Source organism: Nymphaea colorata, chromosome 9 (genome assembly GCF_008831285.2).
Source record: "Nymphaea colorata isolate Beijing-Zhang1983 chromosome 9, ASM883128v2, whole genome shotgun sequence".
Classification (NCBI taxonomy): domain Eukaryota; kingdom Viridiplantae; phylum Streptophyta; class Magnoliopsida; order Nymphaeales; family Nymphaeaceae; genus Nymphaea; species Nymphaea colorata.
Window position 1 is genome coordinate 12276187 of NC_045146.1, and position 17582 is coordinate 12293768.

Consider the following 17582-nt stretch of genomic DNA (forward strand, 5'->3'; position numbering starts at 1 on the left):
ACCCTTGGCCACGGTTCCCGCATATGTCGCAACCGAAAAAGCCGCCGCTGTTGGCAGGTGCATAAAGAAGGCGGAGCGGGTGCTGTTGGTGCGCAGGGTGCGCTGGAAACGACGCCGGCATAAGGGTGCAGGAGCCGTGGAGGAAGAAACTGCAGCTGCGGCAACCGAAAAGGTCGTTCCCCGATGTGAAGGGGAGGTCGCATGCACCGCAATTTGCCGCCCTCACGCTGGCCTCCATTGTTTCCATATGTTGCAGTGGGTGGTCGTGGGATCCGTGCTGAAGCGTGGACGCCATCGCTAGCCACTTAGTAAGGTCCCAAGCTCTTCCAACGGATGTAGCTCAGTACTGCTCAACTGGTGGATCAGATGCAAGACTGGCTCCTCTATTTATCGGGAGCGCTAAGGTCTTCTTCATTAATACCTTCCTTTCCTGGCCTTTTGGCTAACATCGTGTGAATTTCTTCATCACTAGGCCGTCACCCTCACGACTCAGTCATCCCATTAAATTTATTGGTAAATAATTTTATCGTAGGGACGGTTCAGCTGGGAAGTGGACAGGTAAAAATAAAAAATAAAAAATGAATGACTCTACCACATTTAACCTTAATAGCTATTACATGAGGAATAGCTGAATTTGTAACAAACATCTGACGACCTGTGGTTAATACGGCTATAGGAGCTTGATGCCGGAACAAACATCACATAAATCAGCCACATAAGCATAAAACATATAAGATATAGATAAGCACATAAGCATAAGATGTAGCAAACACATAAGCATAACATCACATGGACAAGAAATTCGGGTTTCGATATCGACATTCAAACCATATATACAATAGAAAATAACATGTATTTAAAAATAGAAGCTAATACCGAAGCATATAACCAGTATGACAATGTCAAAGGCACGAAATGTCAACCAACGCAATGTCAAGTTCTGACTGTTTCTTGTTTCAAATTTGTAATTCCAGGACCGACCCAAGATAAAAAGAGAATCACACAAACAAACGATCACGTAATGGCAAAACTCCTTTTCGAGTTACATTTCTTTTCTTTTTACATCTTCAAATACTTTTTTAGATGGTAATTGTCTACTACTTCATGGCTAGTAAATGGCATAAAGATTGTACGTTAGCACCAATACACGTGTAGATACCCGCCCTCTGCCCTCAAAGACAACATAGCATTTCTTGCTGTGCTACATATTCGCGGTCCTGTGAATAGTAATATATTTGCAAGGCAGAACTATAACAATAGGAAATATTTTTTGAACAAACCGTAACATACTGACAAACCATATGCATGCTTGCCTGATGAACAGGCCACACACTTGCTATTCTGATAATCTCCACAGAGTTGGGTTGTTATAGTAATGCACAAAAAATTGTTGCTTCCATGTTGAGTAGAATTGCTTACGCTGCAACCTCAAATTCGCTTATGGCGGTGGAAACATTGTTGTATGATTGTGTATCGTTGTCAAAAAATGGCACCTCATTCGAATTGTGTTCAATGCAATGCACATGCTACTGACACAAATTTGATTGTCTTCGGATGGAAAACTCACAAATATTTATGGTCAGCATTGGTGCGTCCAAATTAGTTGATGCAAGAAACCTGAGCTTTGAAGGTATATATATATGTTATTCACATAACAAATCATTGTTACAGATCAATTATTTGAATTTTTGGAATAGTTTGCCTCCCCACAATAGTTTAATGCAAGTAAACTGCACAACATTCGGTACTCATATTTAATCTCCGAAAGATCGTTGGTAGAACACTACTACAAGAATGGGCCGGTCTGAATATCACCGGTGTAGATCTGTACCGGTCCGGTGTAGATGACCCATTTAAACACCCTCTACCTGGGGTTTCGCATCGGCTGTCAAGAAAAATGGAAAGGAAAATGGCCATTTTCCTCGTTTTTGATCAAAACATCGCGTCTACTCATATCTAATCTCCAAAAAATTGTTGGTATGTACTAATCCGAGGGCTTAAATGTATAGTTCATTGACCACGATGTGGTTTTTGTTAGTATACATTTTTGGAAAATAACAACACACTTACCCTCATTATATTTGCAACTAGCTGCGTAACGATAAAAAAATTACTCAGATGGATGGTCAAAATGCTGAGTGGAAAACGGCGTACAACAGCAGAATGAAGAACAAAGCACTTAACTTTTAGATCTGAACACAGAAAAAGAGTTTGGGGAGGTGGTTGATTTTTTTTTTCCTTTTTAGGAGTGAAAAAGCTTCTAAATACAACTTATGCTTTCTTTATTCAGACATTAGAATGGAATTGTTGGTTTGTGAATTATTTCGGACGCTCACGCGGCTATGTATGATTGCCCAAACAGTGGGTGGTTCTAGTAAAAAATTGACAAGCTAGGCAACTATTTGTACTTTTTGTTTAATTTTTAATGCATCAATTTTGTTCTATACCCTTCGTAGGTTTATGAATATGTTATTTTCAAATAGTTGATATCTTTAAATCGATCGAACTTATATGGCCAACTTCTCTTCTTTCTTTTTTTCGTTTTTGTCATAAATCACCAATTGAAACGGTCTTAGGCCACAGGAGCCTTGAGTTGAACATTCTTATTATAGACCATACATTAGGCTTGGCCTTGAGAATATTATATTTGAGGGTTTTAGAGTCGTTTTAGAATTTAGAGTCACATCCTACACTTCTTTATTAGATGACAAATGTTGTCAGGTAAACGATTCCATCCGCATGCTCGATTGGGATTATTTGCGAAATATACACGCTCATGGTAACTTTCGATTGGATGATTTGCAGATACCCACGCTCTTGGTAACTTTTGGAAGAGGATGCTCAGATACTTATTTTCTAAATTATTCAGGTGAACATCAGAAGATCACACCACACCACCCCAATAAAACTTCTGAGTTGGTGCCTATTGTGGGATCTCCACCTAATTGACAGAAGGAGGTGAGAGGGAAAAAGGCAAATCACATCAAATTCTTATTGCGGGTTTTGCAGACAACCGATGTACGGGCGATGAAACGAAACAAACTAAGAAAAATGAAGCTCAAACAAGTAGATGTAACTGCGGTGGCGACGAGGGGCTTTAATCTGACAACATATAGAATATACCAGAGGCAAGGAACCTTTTTCAAGATGCTGGTTCCTTCTTGGTGCTGCCATTGTTAGAGTCGGTTGAAAGGAGTTTCGAGGAAGCAGATGTCTCACCCGCAGCCATCCCTTCCAAATGCGCATGAAACAAGGAAACAAACTCCGCTTGCAAAGGATTGTCACTGCCAATGAAGCAGTCACGCAGGTCGTCGATGGTAATCTCGTCGAAGATACAGCTGTTGGTGCCGTCGGCGACGTCGGTATTGCCGGAGAAGAGGGCCTGGAAGATGTCGTTGATGTCAGGGAGGTCCTCCGATCCGTTGAGTAAACCGTCCATCACTTCACCCAAATCATCCAACGGTAGGAGCTTGAAAGCTCTCCTTGCAACCAATTTTGTAACTGCCCATGCCTGCAATTGCACGAGAAAATCACACTTTCCTGAGTTCCTGACGCAAACAAGAAGCGGAACACGCTCTCCTCAGTTCCTGACGCAAACAGGAAGGGGGACAGCCGTTATAAATTTGGTTTTTGTTTGTTGTTTTCTTTTCATTGAATCCATTCATCATGTTGAGATGTCTAGCAAGGACTTTACAAGGACTGAAGATTCAAGGGTCTCTACTTGCAGGATTTTGGTTATTTATGGGATCTCATCTACAAGACTGCACACAAATAAACTGATCAATTAATGCAACGTCTAGTTTAGAATTGTCGCAACGTCACATGATTAAAACTTAGGAAGGTTTGCAAAACGTAGAGAATTGACAGTAATATATAAAAACACATCAAGTTGTTTCCTATCGTTAAAAGTACACTTAATTTTCTTCTAGTTAATAAAAAAAAATCATAAGATGATTTTCTAAATCTTTTAGTTGTTAACAACATGCAAAGTCTGTTTCTTATTAACTCTTCTTCGAAGCATTAACCATGCTTTTAAAAGACAAAGGCGGCCGGGTGACACAAATTAGAACTATTGACGTACCCGCCACGACCTGTAACCCTTGAAAGTATGAAAATGTTAAGAGATGGCAATGTTCATCTAACTCCAGGATAAATTTGAAAAAAAAAAAAAAAGCTTAAATAACATTTGTCCTCTACCTTCTTAACACGTGATTCGAATCTTAAACTAAAGTAGCTGGAACGGACACCCTTGTGCCTCTTAAAATAGTAATCAATTATGAGCCGTCCAACCGTGTGGCAGAGCCAAAAAGTTTTAAATAAAGGGTGTGAATTATTTAAGTTTTAAATTTTAAGGGGTGCTTATATATAAATAAATAAAAATTAAGGGAGTATCAATGCACAAAAAAGTCAACTTTTGTCGGTGTTGGCAGTGGCTAACATTTGTCCGCACCTGCTTCGCCCAGCAATCTAATCATCTTAACTACTGGTTCATAAAGTGCTATTTTAAATGTTAGTTTCATCAATAAAAAGGTTAATAATAATTAGTATTTTAAATCTTTAAAAAATGATTTTTTTTTTTTTTTTTGCATGAGTAATACTATAGATGGTCTCCTTATATACAATTAGAGCTCATATTTTCCGCTGTTTATACACATTGCTTTTGTACATATATCAACTTATACTTTGATGTCAAACAAGTTACTTTATACCTGACATCTTGTGGATTATCCACCAAACGGACCAAGTAACTCATATATTTAGTGAACAAAGTTATATGTATGTATGTATATAGAGGGGAGGGGGCGAAAGAGAGAGATACCATATCCCTTTTCCTCCATTTCCTCTCTGAGTTGGTTACCAGTTGCTTAGTGAAGCACCCTGCGAAGGAACCACGTAATGCACATTCCTCAATATATATTGAATTTAATGAAGTTGGACCAGAAAAAAAATTGTAGAATTGAACTGTCAGTCTGTCAACAAGTGGTCTAATTAACTGACGAGAAGGGGGGATTTTGAGACCTCGAAATTGAAATATCAGTTGAAATCATCAGAGGGAGTACCGTTTGGACATTTTACAAGCTTAGACAATTCTCTATGCCTTCAATACATGTTCACATGTAAACCATACAGTACTCTACAGTTAATTTAACTAAATTTTTGAACTGAGAACTAGTTTTTTCATAAAGTATGGATTCCAGAACGTACACCAAAAGCACAATATCAATGTAAAAACAGTCGGTAAAATTTGTGTCCAAAATTTTTAACAAACAAGGAAAAGTGTCCATATTTGAGATGTTTGATAACAAAATTAAAATATGAGAAATGGCATATCAGTAGAAAAAATACCAAATACTTACATGGGTGTAAAACAAAGTCGCAATTTTTGCTGCACTTGTAGCAGCAGTGGTGTATCTGAAGGCGGCAAGGATCACAGCAGGTGCTGCCTTGGGTAGGTGGGCGGAACAAGAGGTGAAGGGGGTGCTGGTGGCCGCGGCTGAGTGCCGTCCGAGGCATGTGAAGGCACAAGAAGTGGGCATCGAAGCTGCAACTCTGGCAGTGGTAGATGAAGCCGCTGCTGCCGCTGTCCCCGCAGATGTCGCAACGGAAGGCGCCGGAGGGATGGGCGGGTGCAGAGAGAAGGTAGAGCGGGTGCTCTTGGTGGGCGGGGTGACCCTCAAGCAACGGCAGCAGCATGACGCAGGAGCGGTGGAGGAAGAAAGCGCAGCTGCGGCAACCATAGAGGTTCTCCGAAGAGATGGGCTGGCCGCATGCACCGCAACTTCCTCCCATCCCCTCCATCTCCGACTTTCCCATCGGTTCTAGCGGGTGGACGTGGCACACGTGCTGAAGCATAGTCGCCATGGCACTACCCTTTCTTACGCAGGTCGTCTCTTCGCCATAGAAGGCCGGCCCCATGCTCCTCTAGTTATCGAGGAGGGTCAAGCACTTCTCATTGTTTAGTGCATCTACCGCATGACCAAGCCGTGCATTGACTGGTGAAATATTGCATGACTTAGTCATTGATATTTTTTCGTTCATTTCGTATTCGTGGGGCCGTGCAATTCAGTTGAGAATTTATCGGATTTTGTAGGGAAAGAGCAGAGCAGATTTAATGCTTATATATATATATATATATATATATATATATATTCGAGTGTGGCTTTCACTTGTATATTACCTGTTTAAAGGCCAAAACATGCACATGAAATAAGTTCATCTTCCTTGGCATTTATCCACAATCAATCTTCAAACGGATTTAAAACATTATAGATGTGGTGGGCAGGATGTAAACCCAACAAGTAGGCAATATTCTGGAGAATTACAGCATGTCAACAGTAAAAAAGGGAAATGAATATCCGTGCCAAATTTAACCTTAACAGATATTGCATGAAAAATAGCTGAATTTGTAACAAACATCTGACGACCCGTGGTTAAGATGGCTCTACGAGCATGATGCCAGAACAAACATCACATAAACTAATGAGATAAGCAAAGCATGTAAGATATAGCCAAACGCATATGCATAACATCACATAAGCATAAGATATAGCCAAACACATAAGTATTACATCACATAGACATAAGAAATTGGGGTTTCGATATCGACATTCAAACCATATGGACAATAGAAAATAACATATATTAAAATATAGAAGCTAATACCAAAGCGTATAACCAGTATGACAATGTCAACGGCAACTAATGTCAACCAACGGAATGTCAAGTTCTGACTGTTTCTTGCTTCTTATTTGTAATTCCAGGACTGACCCAATATAAAAAGAGAATCACACAAACGAACGATCACGTAATGACAAACTCCCCTTCGATTGCATTTCTTTTCTTTTTTCATCTCCAATTTCTTGCTTCGTGATAGCTAAATGACCTGCAGATTGTACCTTTTGCACCAATATACGACAGACTAGCATTGCTCCCGACTATATATCTAGGCAACATTGTATTTCGAGCCCATATTGACGAGGGTAAAGGTAGGTGTGGGCAATTGCCTACAAAAAATACTTATTTTTATATTGACATGTTAAGGCAATTTTTCTCATTTACATGTTGATGCCTCTTAAAAATCTAAAATTTATTGTTAATGCCCCTTAACCAGTCCTCTAAATGGTAATATGCTTGGAACACTGAATCGTAACAGTTGGAAATATTTCTTGGACCAACCAAATGACAAAGCATACGCATGCATGTGTAATGAACTAGGGACGCACTTAGTATTCCAACAAAAAAATTATTGTTTCCACGTTGGGTTGCTTATTCTGCAGTCACAAATTCACTGATGGTGGTGAAAACATTAATGCCATTTGATTGTGCATCATTTTCAACGAAATTGTTCATCATTAAGATTGTATTCAATGATGAAATTATGTAGTGCGCATGCTACTAACACAAAATTAAACTTGTTTTCGAATGGAGAACTCAAATTGCGGTTTCAGCGTGGGAAACTGTCCATTGCAATAGACCCAAAGTTTCTATTGTGCATTGTAAATTCGTTTCTTTTAGAAGTTTTTTCATTTATTAATCTACAAAAATAATGCTCATCCTCTATGAACTCCAAATATATTCGTGCATAAGTTTATTGAGAATGTCTATAACATTTTCCTTTTTTATTTTATTGTGTAAACCTTCAAAAACTCTGCAAATTAGTGGGTGAACCGTTTGTGATCCATAGAAAAACCTTTTTGATACGTCCTAAATAGGCTGATACATTAAGAGCAGTAGATCTTTAGGTTTGAGACCCGAAATATGAATTTAATTATTGAGACATGTATAGTTTTAGTAAAAAAGGAGGATAGAGCTGTTACGATTTTGAACTAGGTTACCATTCGACAATTTTATGCAAGTAAATTTCAGAGGATTTAGTACTCTTAGGTCTCGAAAAAAATCGTTGGTAGATATACACCAAAATAATCACCATCGACATTGATTTATTTTTACTGGCACGTACCTGATCAAAGGGAAGGTAAATAGGGAACATATATAGATGTAGCAAGCTCGGGGAAATTAATTTTCTTTACAAATGTCAAAATATTGATGTGACTTCGAATCATCAGTGGGTTACCGGTCTCTATCCAATTAACCATTCTCAAGTAAAGATTCCGGCGATCGTTTGGTATTGCTAGTCAAATCAGTATGTATATGAAGGACTTCAATATTTTGAAATTGTTTTCACTAGTTATAGTGTACTTTCCTCATAGAATTTTATATGAATATTATGGGTTATGTTATAAATTGAGAAGCTATATATATCCCGCCTTCTTTATGAAGGTTATAATTTGCAGTCTGTACGTGAAATTTGCAACCTATTTCAGAGGGGTGTTTGGCAACATGAACACTAATACAGTTTTTCAGAAATCTGTTCCAATGATTGGGGCAGAATGTCTTATCAAAAGAAGGAACATCTAGAAGAGTTTAATGTGCCGCCTTGTTCCATGAGAAAGTTCCTTCCGACGTACAGGAGGAAATACACCACGTTGGACCAGATTATATTTATCTTTACCGCCGTTTTTGAAAGTTTACAAGAATGTCGTCTTACTAAAAGCTGCTGACTTTAGGAAATAGTAAACATCCTTTGATTCTATAAAATCATCCCCAAACATCTGTGCTCGTCTAAATGCTAACAGAAATGTTTGAGGTGGACATCTTTATTACCGAATGAAAAAAAATCTTATGAAAAAGCCCCAAAACGTAGTTTTCCCAGGAGTTTAATTATACTTCAATTTTTTTTCCGGCATTGGGGTGGAAGCTGGAAGCTAGCGCTTGTTTGTGGATTATCATGGAAACGCAGCCGGCTGTCTATGATTTCCCAAACAGGAAGTGGTTGGTCCACTAGCCATGCACAACATTTTAAAATTTCCATGTTATCAGATGCCTGAAACGAGAATGTCAAAGTCAGATGGCAAGGCTTTGGATCGAGATATAAACAGATACAAATAGAAACATTTGTTCTACCAACCTACTTAAACAAGCAAACAAAATAAACGCCATACCCATTTTCGAAATCATTACGTTCTATTTTGAACCCATGATCCAGGTTGGTTTGACCTTAATTGGATGATCTACATGTTCAACATGATAATGAACACTATGGTTGTGTTTCGATGACACCTTTCAGAAAATGTCGTTCTGTGCAAGTCTTTTATCTAGTTTCTGGAAATTGGTTGTATATATGAGTGACAACAACAAAAAGACGTTTTCTGTGAACAACGAGGGAGCCTGGATATTCACGCCCTTTTGGAAACACCATTACCAAGTGCCCCTTAAATGCTGTCTTGGAGGCGAATTAACTCCAAATTTGTATTTAAGAATGTCACATAAATATGCCACACACCTTCTTTACTTGTGTGTGTTTCACGGATTGTCTGTAGGAGCGGATGTGGGAATATATGTTTCAGATCTCCTGAAACCTGCGTTCGAATTGTGAATATACATAACGGTTGTGTCGACATTACTGCCACATCTATGTCCATTTAAGAGAAAATAAAAATTTGTTTACTTTTTCTTTTTTTTCTTTTCACCTGAAAGTTCCTGCTGTAATGCGAATTTCAACTCACAAAACCAGCAGCTCGGACTCTTATTGTTGTCGTAAAAACGAGTGATGGACAGTTGTTGGTTGTTTACGAGTGGACAAGGAAAATCAACATTGAAATATGCATAAAAGCACAAATTCCAGGAATGAAAACCCGATATCGAACCAATTCCTTTGCGAATCCCATTTTAGCGTCCAACATTCTCCACTGTCAAATTATGTTCCCATGATGGCCGCTTGGGGAGCCCTTTGATTTCAACCAGCATTTACAATAAATGGTTACCCTTCCTTCCTTTCGTTGGCAAGCTAAGTGGGTCGTTGAGCTCTCGGCCTCCTTCAACCCCTGTGCTGTGTAGACGGAACTCTTGTTGGGGGTATTATCTCGTTCCTTTACAATGCTTACCGCGCAGCAATAGTTACCCATTCCATCTGAGGAGTTTTTAAAAGTTCAAGTACACTGTCCTTTCAAAATCGCATCAAGGCCAGAAAAATAGGTAGGGAAATTTATTTTGGCACCAAGTTTCTTTCGTTAGGAACTGAAGGTCACAACATGACCAAAGAATTCTGTAAGGTACTCTGTCTTCCTCAGTCCTCAGGGCATAGAATTCTTTATTTAGGATTACAATCTGATCTGCGACAAAGAACCCCATTTCTCTTAGGGGTTGAGCTGTTCATCTTAATGTTGGAGAATTTAAAAAAATAAAATAAAAAAAATAAAAAAGCTTGTGATCACAAAATGGAGCAATTTTCTCGTGACACTCATGTGCACATTCATCTAAACGAGCAAGCTCGGCGGGGTTAGCCACCCCCCCCCCCCAAAAAAAAAAAAAAAGAAACACTAATATGAGACGCATTTAATGGTCAAAGATTATATGTAGCTCAATTTTTTACATCTTTTGTCTTCAATTTGAGCATTCCAATCTATAAAGCGAAGGATGAAAATACTGGATTTCAGCATGAAAATCATAATTTATGAATTAGCTAACAGAAAATTGGTACTCGCAAAGTGTACTTCGCATTTCTTGCCTATAAAAAAAAACACAGGGACCCGCCTTCATGCTAATTGATAGCACCAGAACTAGGGGCAAGTTCTGAACCATATGCACGAAAGGCAGAGCAGCTAGAAGACAGGGAAGAGAGACATATCGACACGTGACTTGGTAAATGTTATTCAGGAAACGTATCCAAATAGAGGACAGAAAACAACATACATAATGTGACATGTCACAAGGCGAAAGGTTACACATATGGAATACAATGTTGTTTGTTGTTAACCGAACCGGCCCCCATTTTAAAACAGGGGATGTGGAGAAAGCAGAGCCGAGGCTCTGTTCAACTCCCACCCTCAAGTTCCACGGCCAGTGCTTCAGCGACACCAACGGAAACATCTGCCACACTGAATACTTCCCTACGGGCTCCTACCAGGGCTTCCGGAGATACTGGTGCGAGAAGCCATGCCCATCTGAAAACTAGTTACTTCCTCGTTTATAGGCCCTTTTCCGCCGTTACGAGAGGCCTCGTCCGAGAAAAGCGGCCAGTGCTGTGGTGGGGAAGCAAGTAGTAGTGATGTCTGTATGTGTCCTTTTGATGCCTGAATTCGTATCCTTCTCTGTTTCTCTTGTCAAATGCTGTTTTCGTCTTCCCGTTCCTCATGTGGAACAAATTAAATGAATTTGGCAGCAATATGTTGTCCAAGAGTTAAATCTTCATGGGCTGAACCTTGTCTGAGAGAGAGAGAAAGAGATAGAAGGAGAGAGAGGGAGAGAGAGAGAGAGGTTAAAGATAAAATGTTTCAAGTAAATACAGTAGGACGATGGATAATCATGAATCGTGCATCCGGAATTAATAGAACTGCAGAAAACTCGAAAGATTATATGCAGCACGCCTCAGCAAACAACAGCTTCATTCATTTTCCCGGCCGGAGATTGGCCTGAATGACTTTCAAATTAAAGAAATCGTAAGGACTAACCTCTACCAGTCATTGAAATCTGATCCAGCAAGAGTCCTTAATGTACTGCTAAACGGAGGACTCTCATGGCTGTACCACGGTGAGGCGCAATTATGAAAACGGGTTTCCCTCATCTCCATTGGCGCAGATCTCATCCACCGTAGGATCTGGTGTTCTCATGCAAGTGTTTAACCTAGAATTCTTGCTTCCATTTGTAAGTAGTGATGACCATGTCAATGGAGAGAGCATTTATTTAATTTCTTGTCGCCTACAGCAGATTTGGACAGAGACTTCAGTCTGGCCTCCTTGTCATTTTTTACGGCTGCCATGAGCAGATCTGAACAAGAGAGTATGGGTCCCGTTCACCAACCAAACGAGCTGGGCCAGAAAGCCTACCATGAAATTAGCTCCTATGGCGTGGACGGTGCCATGTGCGTCCATCGTTAGGTCACCCATGAAGAAGACTCAAACGGTGCTGTTGACGGCACAGTCGCCAAATACGGCAAGCTTGATATCATGTACAAAAAAGCCGGGCTACGTCGGTCCGCCGGCCCCAAACTTGCCGGACATTGGCAAGTCCTTATCGAGAAGCTCTCGAGCGTCCACGTAGTTGGTGGCTTCCTTGGAGCGAAGCATTCCGCAAGGGTCATAATTCCCGCGAGGCAGGGCAGCATAATCTTCTCGGCAAGCGTGGCTTCCGTCTTAGGCGGCCTTGGCCTTCCGACGTACTGTGCATCAAAACTTGCGATTTGCGGGCTTCTGTAAGAGCATGGCTTGCGTTTCACCATATGCTGGGTTCACTCCCATTATATCTGGATTCTCAAATATGAATGAATCTCCGTTTTCCAATGAAGCAAACAAGCATGCCTTCCGGAAAAGGGTGATTCTTAAGTAGGAGGACGTAGCTGCAGCTGCACTGTATCTTGCAAGTGATGACTCCAAGTACCCAAGTGGTCACAACCTTGTTCTAGATGCATGTTTCGCCATTGGTATGATAGGAAATTATTGAGGAAGTGGCCCTGTCAGAAGACTTGTGCTGTCATTTTTATTAGGACCGATGGAGAAGCACACGGTGAACAGCACCATCAACATTGGATGAATAGTGATGGATGCCCGTTTTCAATGCTTGTCATCGACTCATGTGGGTCTTCAATGCTTGTCATCAATCTTTTATCCAAATAAATAAATAAAAGGAAAGGGGAAACAAATGTTCTATTTAAGTTGGTTATATATGTCATGTGTATAAAACTTCATGTGTCATTTTAATAACCACAACAAATGTTTATGTTAATAAGAAAGAAATTTTTTATAAGGATAGAAAAAATTCGCAAAAAGAAGATTTGGGGATTCGATAAAAGTAACATTTGCCAATCCATATATGCATTTGAGATTTAATAAAAGTAAAATTTGTCGCATATTATACCTTTTTAAGCAGTAAAAAAGTGTTTTCATTCTTTTGTCTCCCTCATAGCAGCGTTATCTCATTACCTCGTCAATATTTTATTATCTTATACTTATGTTTAGTGTTATCTCTTACATTATCTTTTATCTCATAAACAAAATCTCATACTTATATTTACCGTTATCTCATATAATGGTTCGTTATCACATTACTTCATAAATCTTTTGTTATCTCATAAACATTGTTTCATACTTATTTTTAGTGTTATCTCATACATCCTTACGTCTATTATCTCATTATCTCATAAAATCTTTTATTATATCATAAACATTATCTCATTATTATTTTATGCACATGCATATATAATATTTAGAATATTTAGGCAAGAAAATTTGCTTATTGACAATAAAGTCGACCTCCAATGTACGCTTGTTACATACACGACGGGGGCGTTAGCTTGCAGATGATGTTTGGCTTATAAAATATAAAATGCTAACGTTCCACGTTGCTCAATGCAAGGAAGGACCGATGTGAAATGATAAATGACTCTAATGGCGAAGCACACAAAAACATCATTGGATGAATACTGGGGGATGCCCTCAACTCATTTGGGTACGCAGAAGGATGCTTGTCATCCATGATCCATTACCTAAAGAATAAATGGAAACAGTGAAAAAGGAAAAAAAATAAATAGAAAACGGATTCCAATCCTGGTTTGTAGGAAGCGTTTGGCTTTAGTAAGCACCAAGCTACAAGAAATTTGTGGAACATAAAATGCTTAATTGCCGTTTTGCTCACCTCTAGTGGACAATCTTAAAGTGCATTTTAGTGAAAAGATCAATCTTACAACAATTGCAGACAGTAGTTTTTTCTTCTCAAAATTGCCCGAGAAAAACAGATTAATTTGATAATTGCTGTAATGTAAGATGAATATCTTATGTATCTACGAGACAAATGGACGGCATCTCAAATGTTGCTTCTCCTCTTGTGGTGTGTTGGGTTTTGACTATTGCCCACTATTAAAAAATTATGTTTAAAACGTTATAAACTGGTAACCCGAATAAAACGTGAAATAAAACATATTAAAAAAACATAGAAAAACAAATAGTCATTTCTCATTTTTAAGATTTTGGCCATCTTCTTGTTTTTGTCAAAATATTAATTGCTATAAAATTTGTCAAAATTTTTTTATGTTTTTCTTCATCAAAAAAAAAAACTTTGCTGTTTTATACCCACATAAAATACTCACGTTGAAAAACAACGATATTAGTAGTTATAGTTGACATTTGTAGTATAGTTTTGACAGCACTCTGTATTATTGAACTCTTAGAAGCGTTTGGATGCATCCACCTAACTCCAAGCGCCTTATATTTTTTGTACTTTTCCCTTTTTTTACCATTAGAATTGACAGATATTGAGTTTTCGGTGAAGATAATTGTCCTGCCACGTGAACAGGGCAATTCACTCAAGCTCGCTCGGTAGAACTGGATTCGAACTCCACGCTTTGATAAAGAAGTCAAGTTCGAATCGAAAAATGATACTCGATTAAATTTGAGGATGAAAAATACCTAAAAAGAGCACTTCTTTACTTTTTACCGCAAATAAAAAATTACCTTGATCTCCTTTGAGGTTGGAAACATGCATGCGCAGCATTGTTTTGAACGTTTCGTTTTATGATAAAAAAAAATATATAATTTTTTATACATGGCTAGACTAAACTCCAACCGAACCTTTTAGATCAAGCTTGGCTGAGCCTAGTTCAAGCGCTCTAAGCTCCAGCAGAGCAGAGCTCGAGTTAGACAACTCAAGCTCGAATTGTGACTTATGCTCCTCAAGCCGGTCAAGTCAGCTCAGGAACAGCCCTACCCTACATGTGGACAAGGAAAACAGAAATTCACCAAACGATGAGAAGAAATTGGAGACATAATTAGTGCCGGTTACCAAACCGGACAAAAACGCAAGGTAGTAGGTCTGAACCGGCCTCAGTAAGGTTGATCCGGATCCCTCTTTTTTTTTTTTTGCACTGTTTAGTTCGAAACAAGAAGCTCTGAGCACATTTTTTTTTTCAATTTCATCCTGACCTATGGGCACTTCAAGCTGTGCCTTCTACCTACTAAAAAGGCATCTTACTCGTTTTTTTCCTGAAGTGCTTTAACTTAATCGTTTTAAAGTTAGATTCGTCAAATAAATTAATTTTTTCAGTGACAATGAAACACCAAGTGAGCTCCTCGCTTATTCTCAACGCTACTGTTACTTCAGTGAAAGGTATAAATGCCTGAGCTATGTTTCAGCCGAGAGGATACCATTGACCACATATTTTGGCTCTGTCCGATCCATTTAGAATTCGCCTCCAGTGCTGATTGCAAAAGAATCAATTATCAGGATGACTTGCGGTAAGAACTCAGCTCCTCACCACTAGCGGAGTTAAAATTTTTTTTTTTTAATGAAAACACTCATTCAATACCTATAATTTTTTTGGGCACTTACATATATAACAATTAAATATATCAAAATAATAACATATATATTAAACTAATTTTGTGAAGCTGATGTGGGCAACTGCCCACACCAGTCGCCATGTGGCTGCGCCACTGCTTTCATAGCTTACTAGTAAGTATGATGTGCGAGCAATGACGCTATTTGTAGAATAGAAAAAAATAGACATTCAGTTCTCTATATGTATAGGAGAAAAAGTAGACATGCTAAGGTTTAGCAACTAAGATTCTTTACCACGTTAACTTCTCCTAAAAAATGGCTTTCGACCTTAATTTTGGTGGATTAGCTATTTTTTGTCCACCTATATAATAGTGCTGACAATATCAACAATATCAACATGTCATTGGCTATTTATATCGAAGTCACATGAGTGCTTCAATCACATCTACATAACCATGTCTCCGCACCCGCACCTAGAACGGTCACTTGAACACAATTAGGCATTTTTCTAACTCAAACTTGATCCAAAGTACCTAATTTTATTTTTTTTTTTAAACTCAGTTTTCATTCCGGTTTTTAGAGTTGTTGTTCATTAACATATAATATTTTATTTATATCACTAGTTTATTTAAATGTTACTTTCTAAAGTGTTTGTACACATATCTTTATACCCATACCCAAATCATACCCGTGCCTATATATATATAAAATCAGACACTGAAATCCCAAATCAAGAAGTTGGATTTAATAAAGAAAACAGCATTGATCCATTAGCAATATCTGTAGACATGGTATATACTTTTTCTTAGCAAATGAGATAATTAAATATTCATTTTGTTTTAACCTTTGGATTCAGTTACATGTAAACATATGGATATGGTTCTTTATTTATGTTATTTGAGTATGTTTTAATTACAAATCATTAAACAATCTTTCGGTAGTCAAATACTAGTTTATCCACATGCCAAATTCAAAATCTCAGCTCACCAAGGTCCAGGCTAACACACGTTAGTCTAAAACCTATTGTCTATTTTTCAGTTAAAAGAAAAAAAGAAAATTAGCATGCCAAAAAATGGTTTTGTTTTTTTTTTTTTTCAACCCAATACCATTTTGCCAACAAAGCGATACCACATCTACATTGGTTTTGTGAACGGTAGTCAACCTCGTTGTACCAGTGGGTGGGACGTAGGTGACATATATTATGAGTCCATCCACAAAAGCTTTTCATAACAATCCACCTATGCCTTGCGTGGTCCTCCTAATATCACCTAATAGAAATCCATGTATGCCTTGTGACAGCCTCCTAATATCACCTAATAAAATCTACCTGTCCCTTGTGTAGACCCCTTAATATATGGCACAAAGAGGTTTACTGGCACTAAAACCACTGCCTACGAGGGGCAAAATGAAATTGGGTCGACACATACACACACAAAAAAAATATTGTATGTTAGTTCTTTTAAACTCAAAAATAAATAAATAACAGGTCCCAAATTTCAACTTCGACTAGAAGCCAGCTGCCCAAATTCTGTCTCTGTTTAGGTAAATATCACCATTTGTTAATAATAAATTTTTATTTTTATTCCATCACTTATGTCTATTATATTTAACATGTTATGGGAAGCTACGTATCCCAGGTTTATATTATAACTTTCTTTGGGCTGGGAACCCTACTCCGCACTCTAGAACTCTCACCTAGTTGATCTTGTTGAATCGCATCCAGACCCAAAGTAATGTTACAGGGACTCACTTCCACCTGGCGAGTCAACGATAATTTTTTGGGTCAGGCTTCATTTTTTTACTGCCTGGAAAAAATGTGCTTAGCTCCAGGTTAGAGTTCGTTCCACCTAAACCAGGTCAGATTGCGATTCTTAGTGCTAATAAGAAATGGAAGAACTGGTTAAATGGAGTTTTGAAATGGTCATACTGTACACCTCAGAGTTGCAATGTTTCTGCCATTAGCCTTCCTATTTGATTATGGCAATGTGATCTGTTACTCTCGAGGGCGATTGGTGGGTCTCCGTTAATGAGCAAACTCTAAAAGGGAGAATCCTGAGTCTAGGATTGTGATGATTCTACGAATTACGATCTACTAAGAAAGTCCAGTATTGTTCTGTAATCCTCCCTTCCGCAATCCGGATGTTTCCTTGTAAGGTGTGCTTAGGTTCTAACGAAGAGGAGGGACCTCCAGTCCTATCTTTGTGGGGAAATAAAGGGCATCCAAGACAAGTCTACCTGATCATCAAACAACTTTT

The 17582-nt window shown here is 38.5% G+C and overlaps 1 protein-coding gene and 1 pseudogene across 2 annotated transcripts; one reads left to right on the plus strand and one right to left on the minus strand.

Moving 5' to 3' along the window:
- Nucleotides 1–3062: 3062 nt before the first annotated feature.
- LOC116260580 (uncharacterized) lies at nt 3063–5588 on the minus strand. Of its 2 annotated transcripts, XM_031639035.2 has the most exons (3): nt 5358–5588; nt 4820–4878; nt 3063–3511 (listed from the first exon to the last, which is right to left on the minus strand). In XM_031639035.2, the coding sequence occupies exons 1-3, from the start codon at nt 5512–5514 to the stop codon at nt 3143–3145; spliced, it is 585 nt and encodes a 194-aa protein (XP_031494895.2). In that variant the 5' UTR covers nt 5515–5588; the 3' UTR covers nt 3063–3142. The 2 variants fall into 2 exon arrangements, with proteins under 2 accessions (XP_031494895.2, XP_049935707.1); XM_050079750.1 differs by lacking the exon at nt 4820–4878.
- Nucleotides 5589–5619: 31 nt separating this feature from the next.
- On the plus strand, nt 5620–12585 carry LOC116260581 (secoisolariciresinol dehydrogenase-like; annotated as a pseudogene).
- Nucleotides 12586–17582: the final 4997 nt, after the last annotated feature.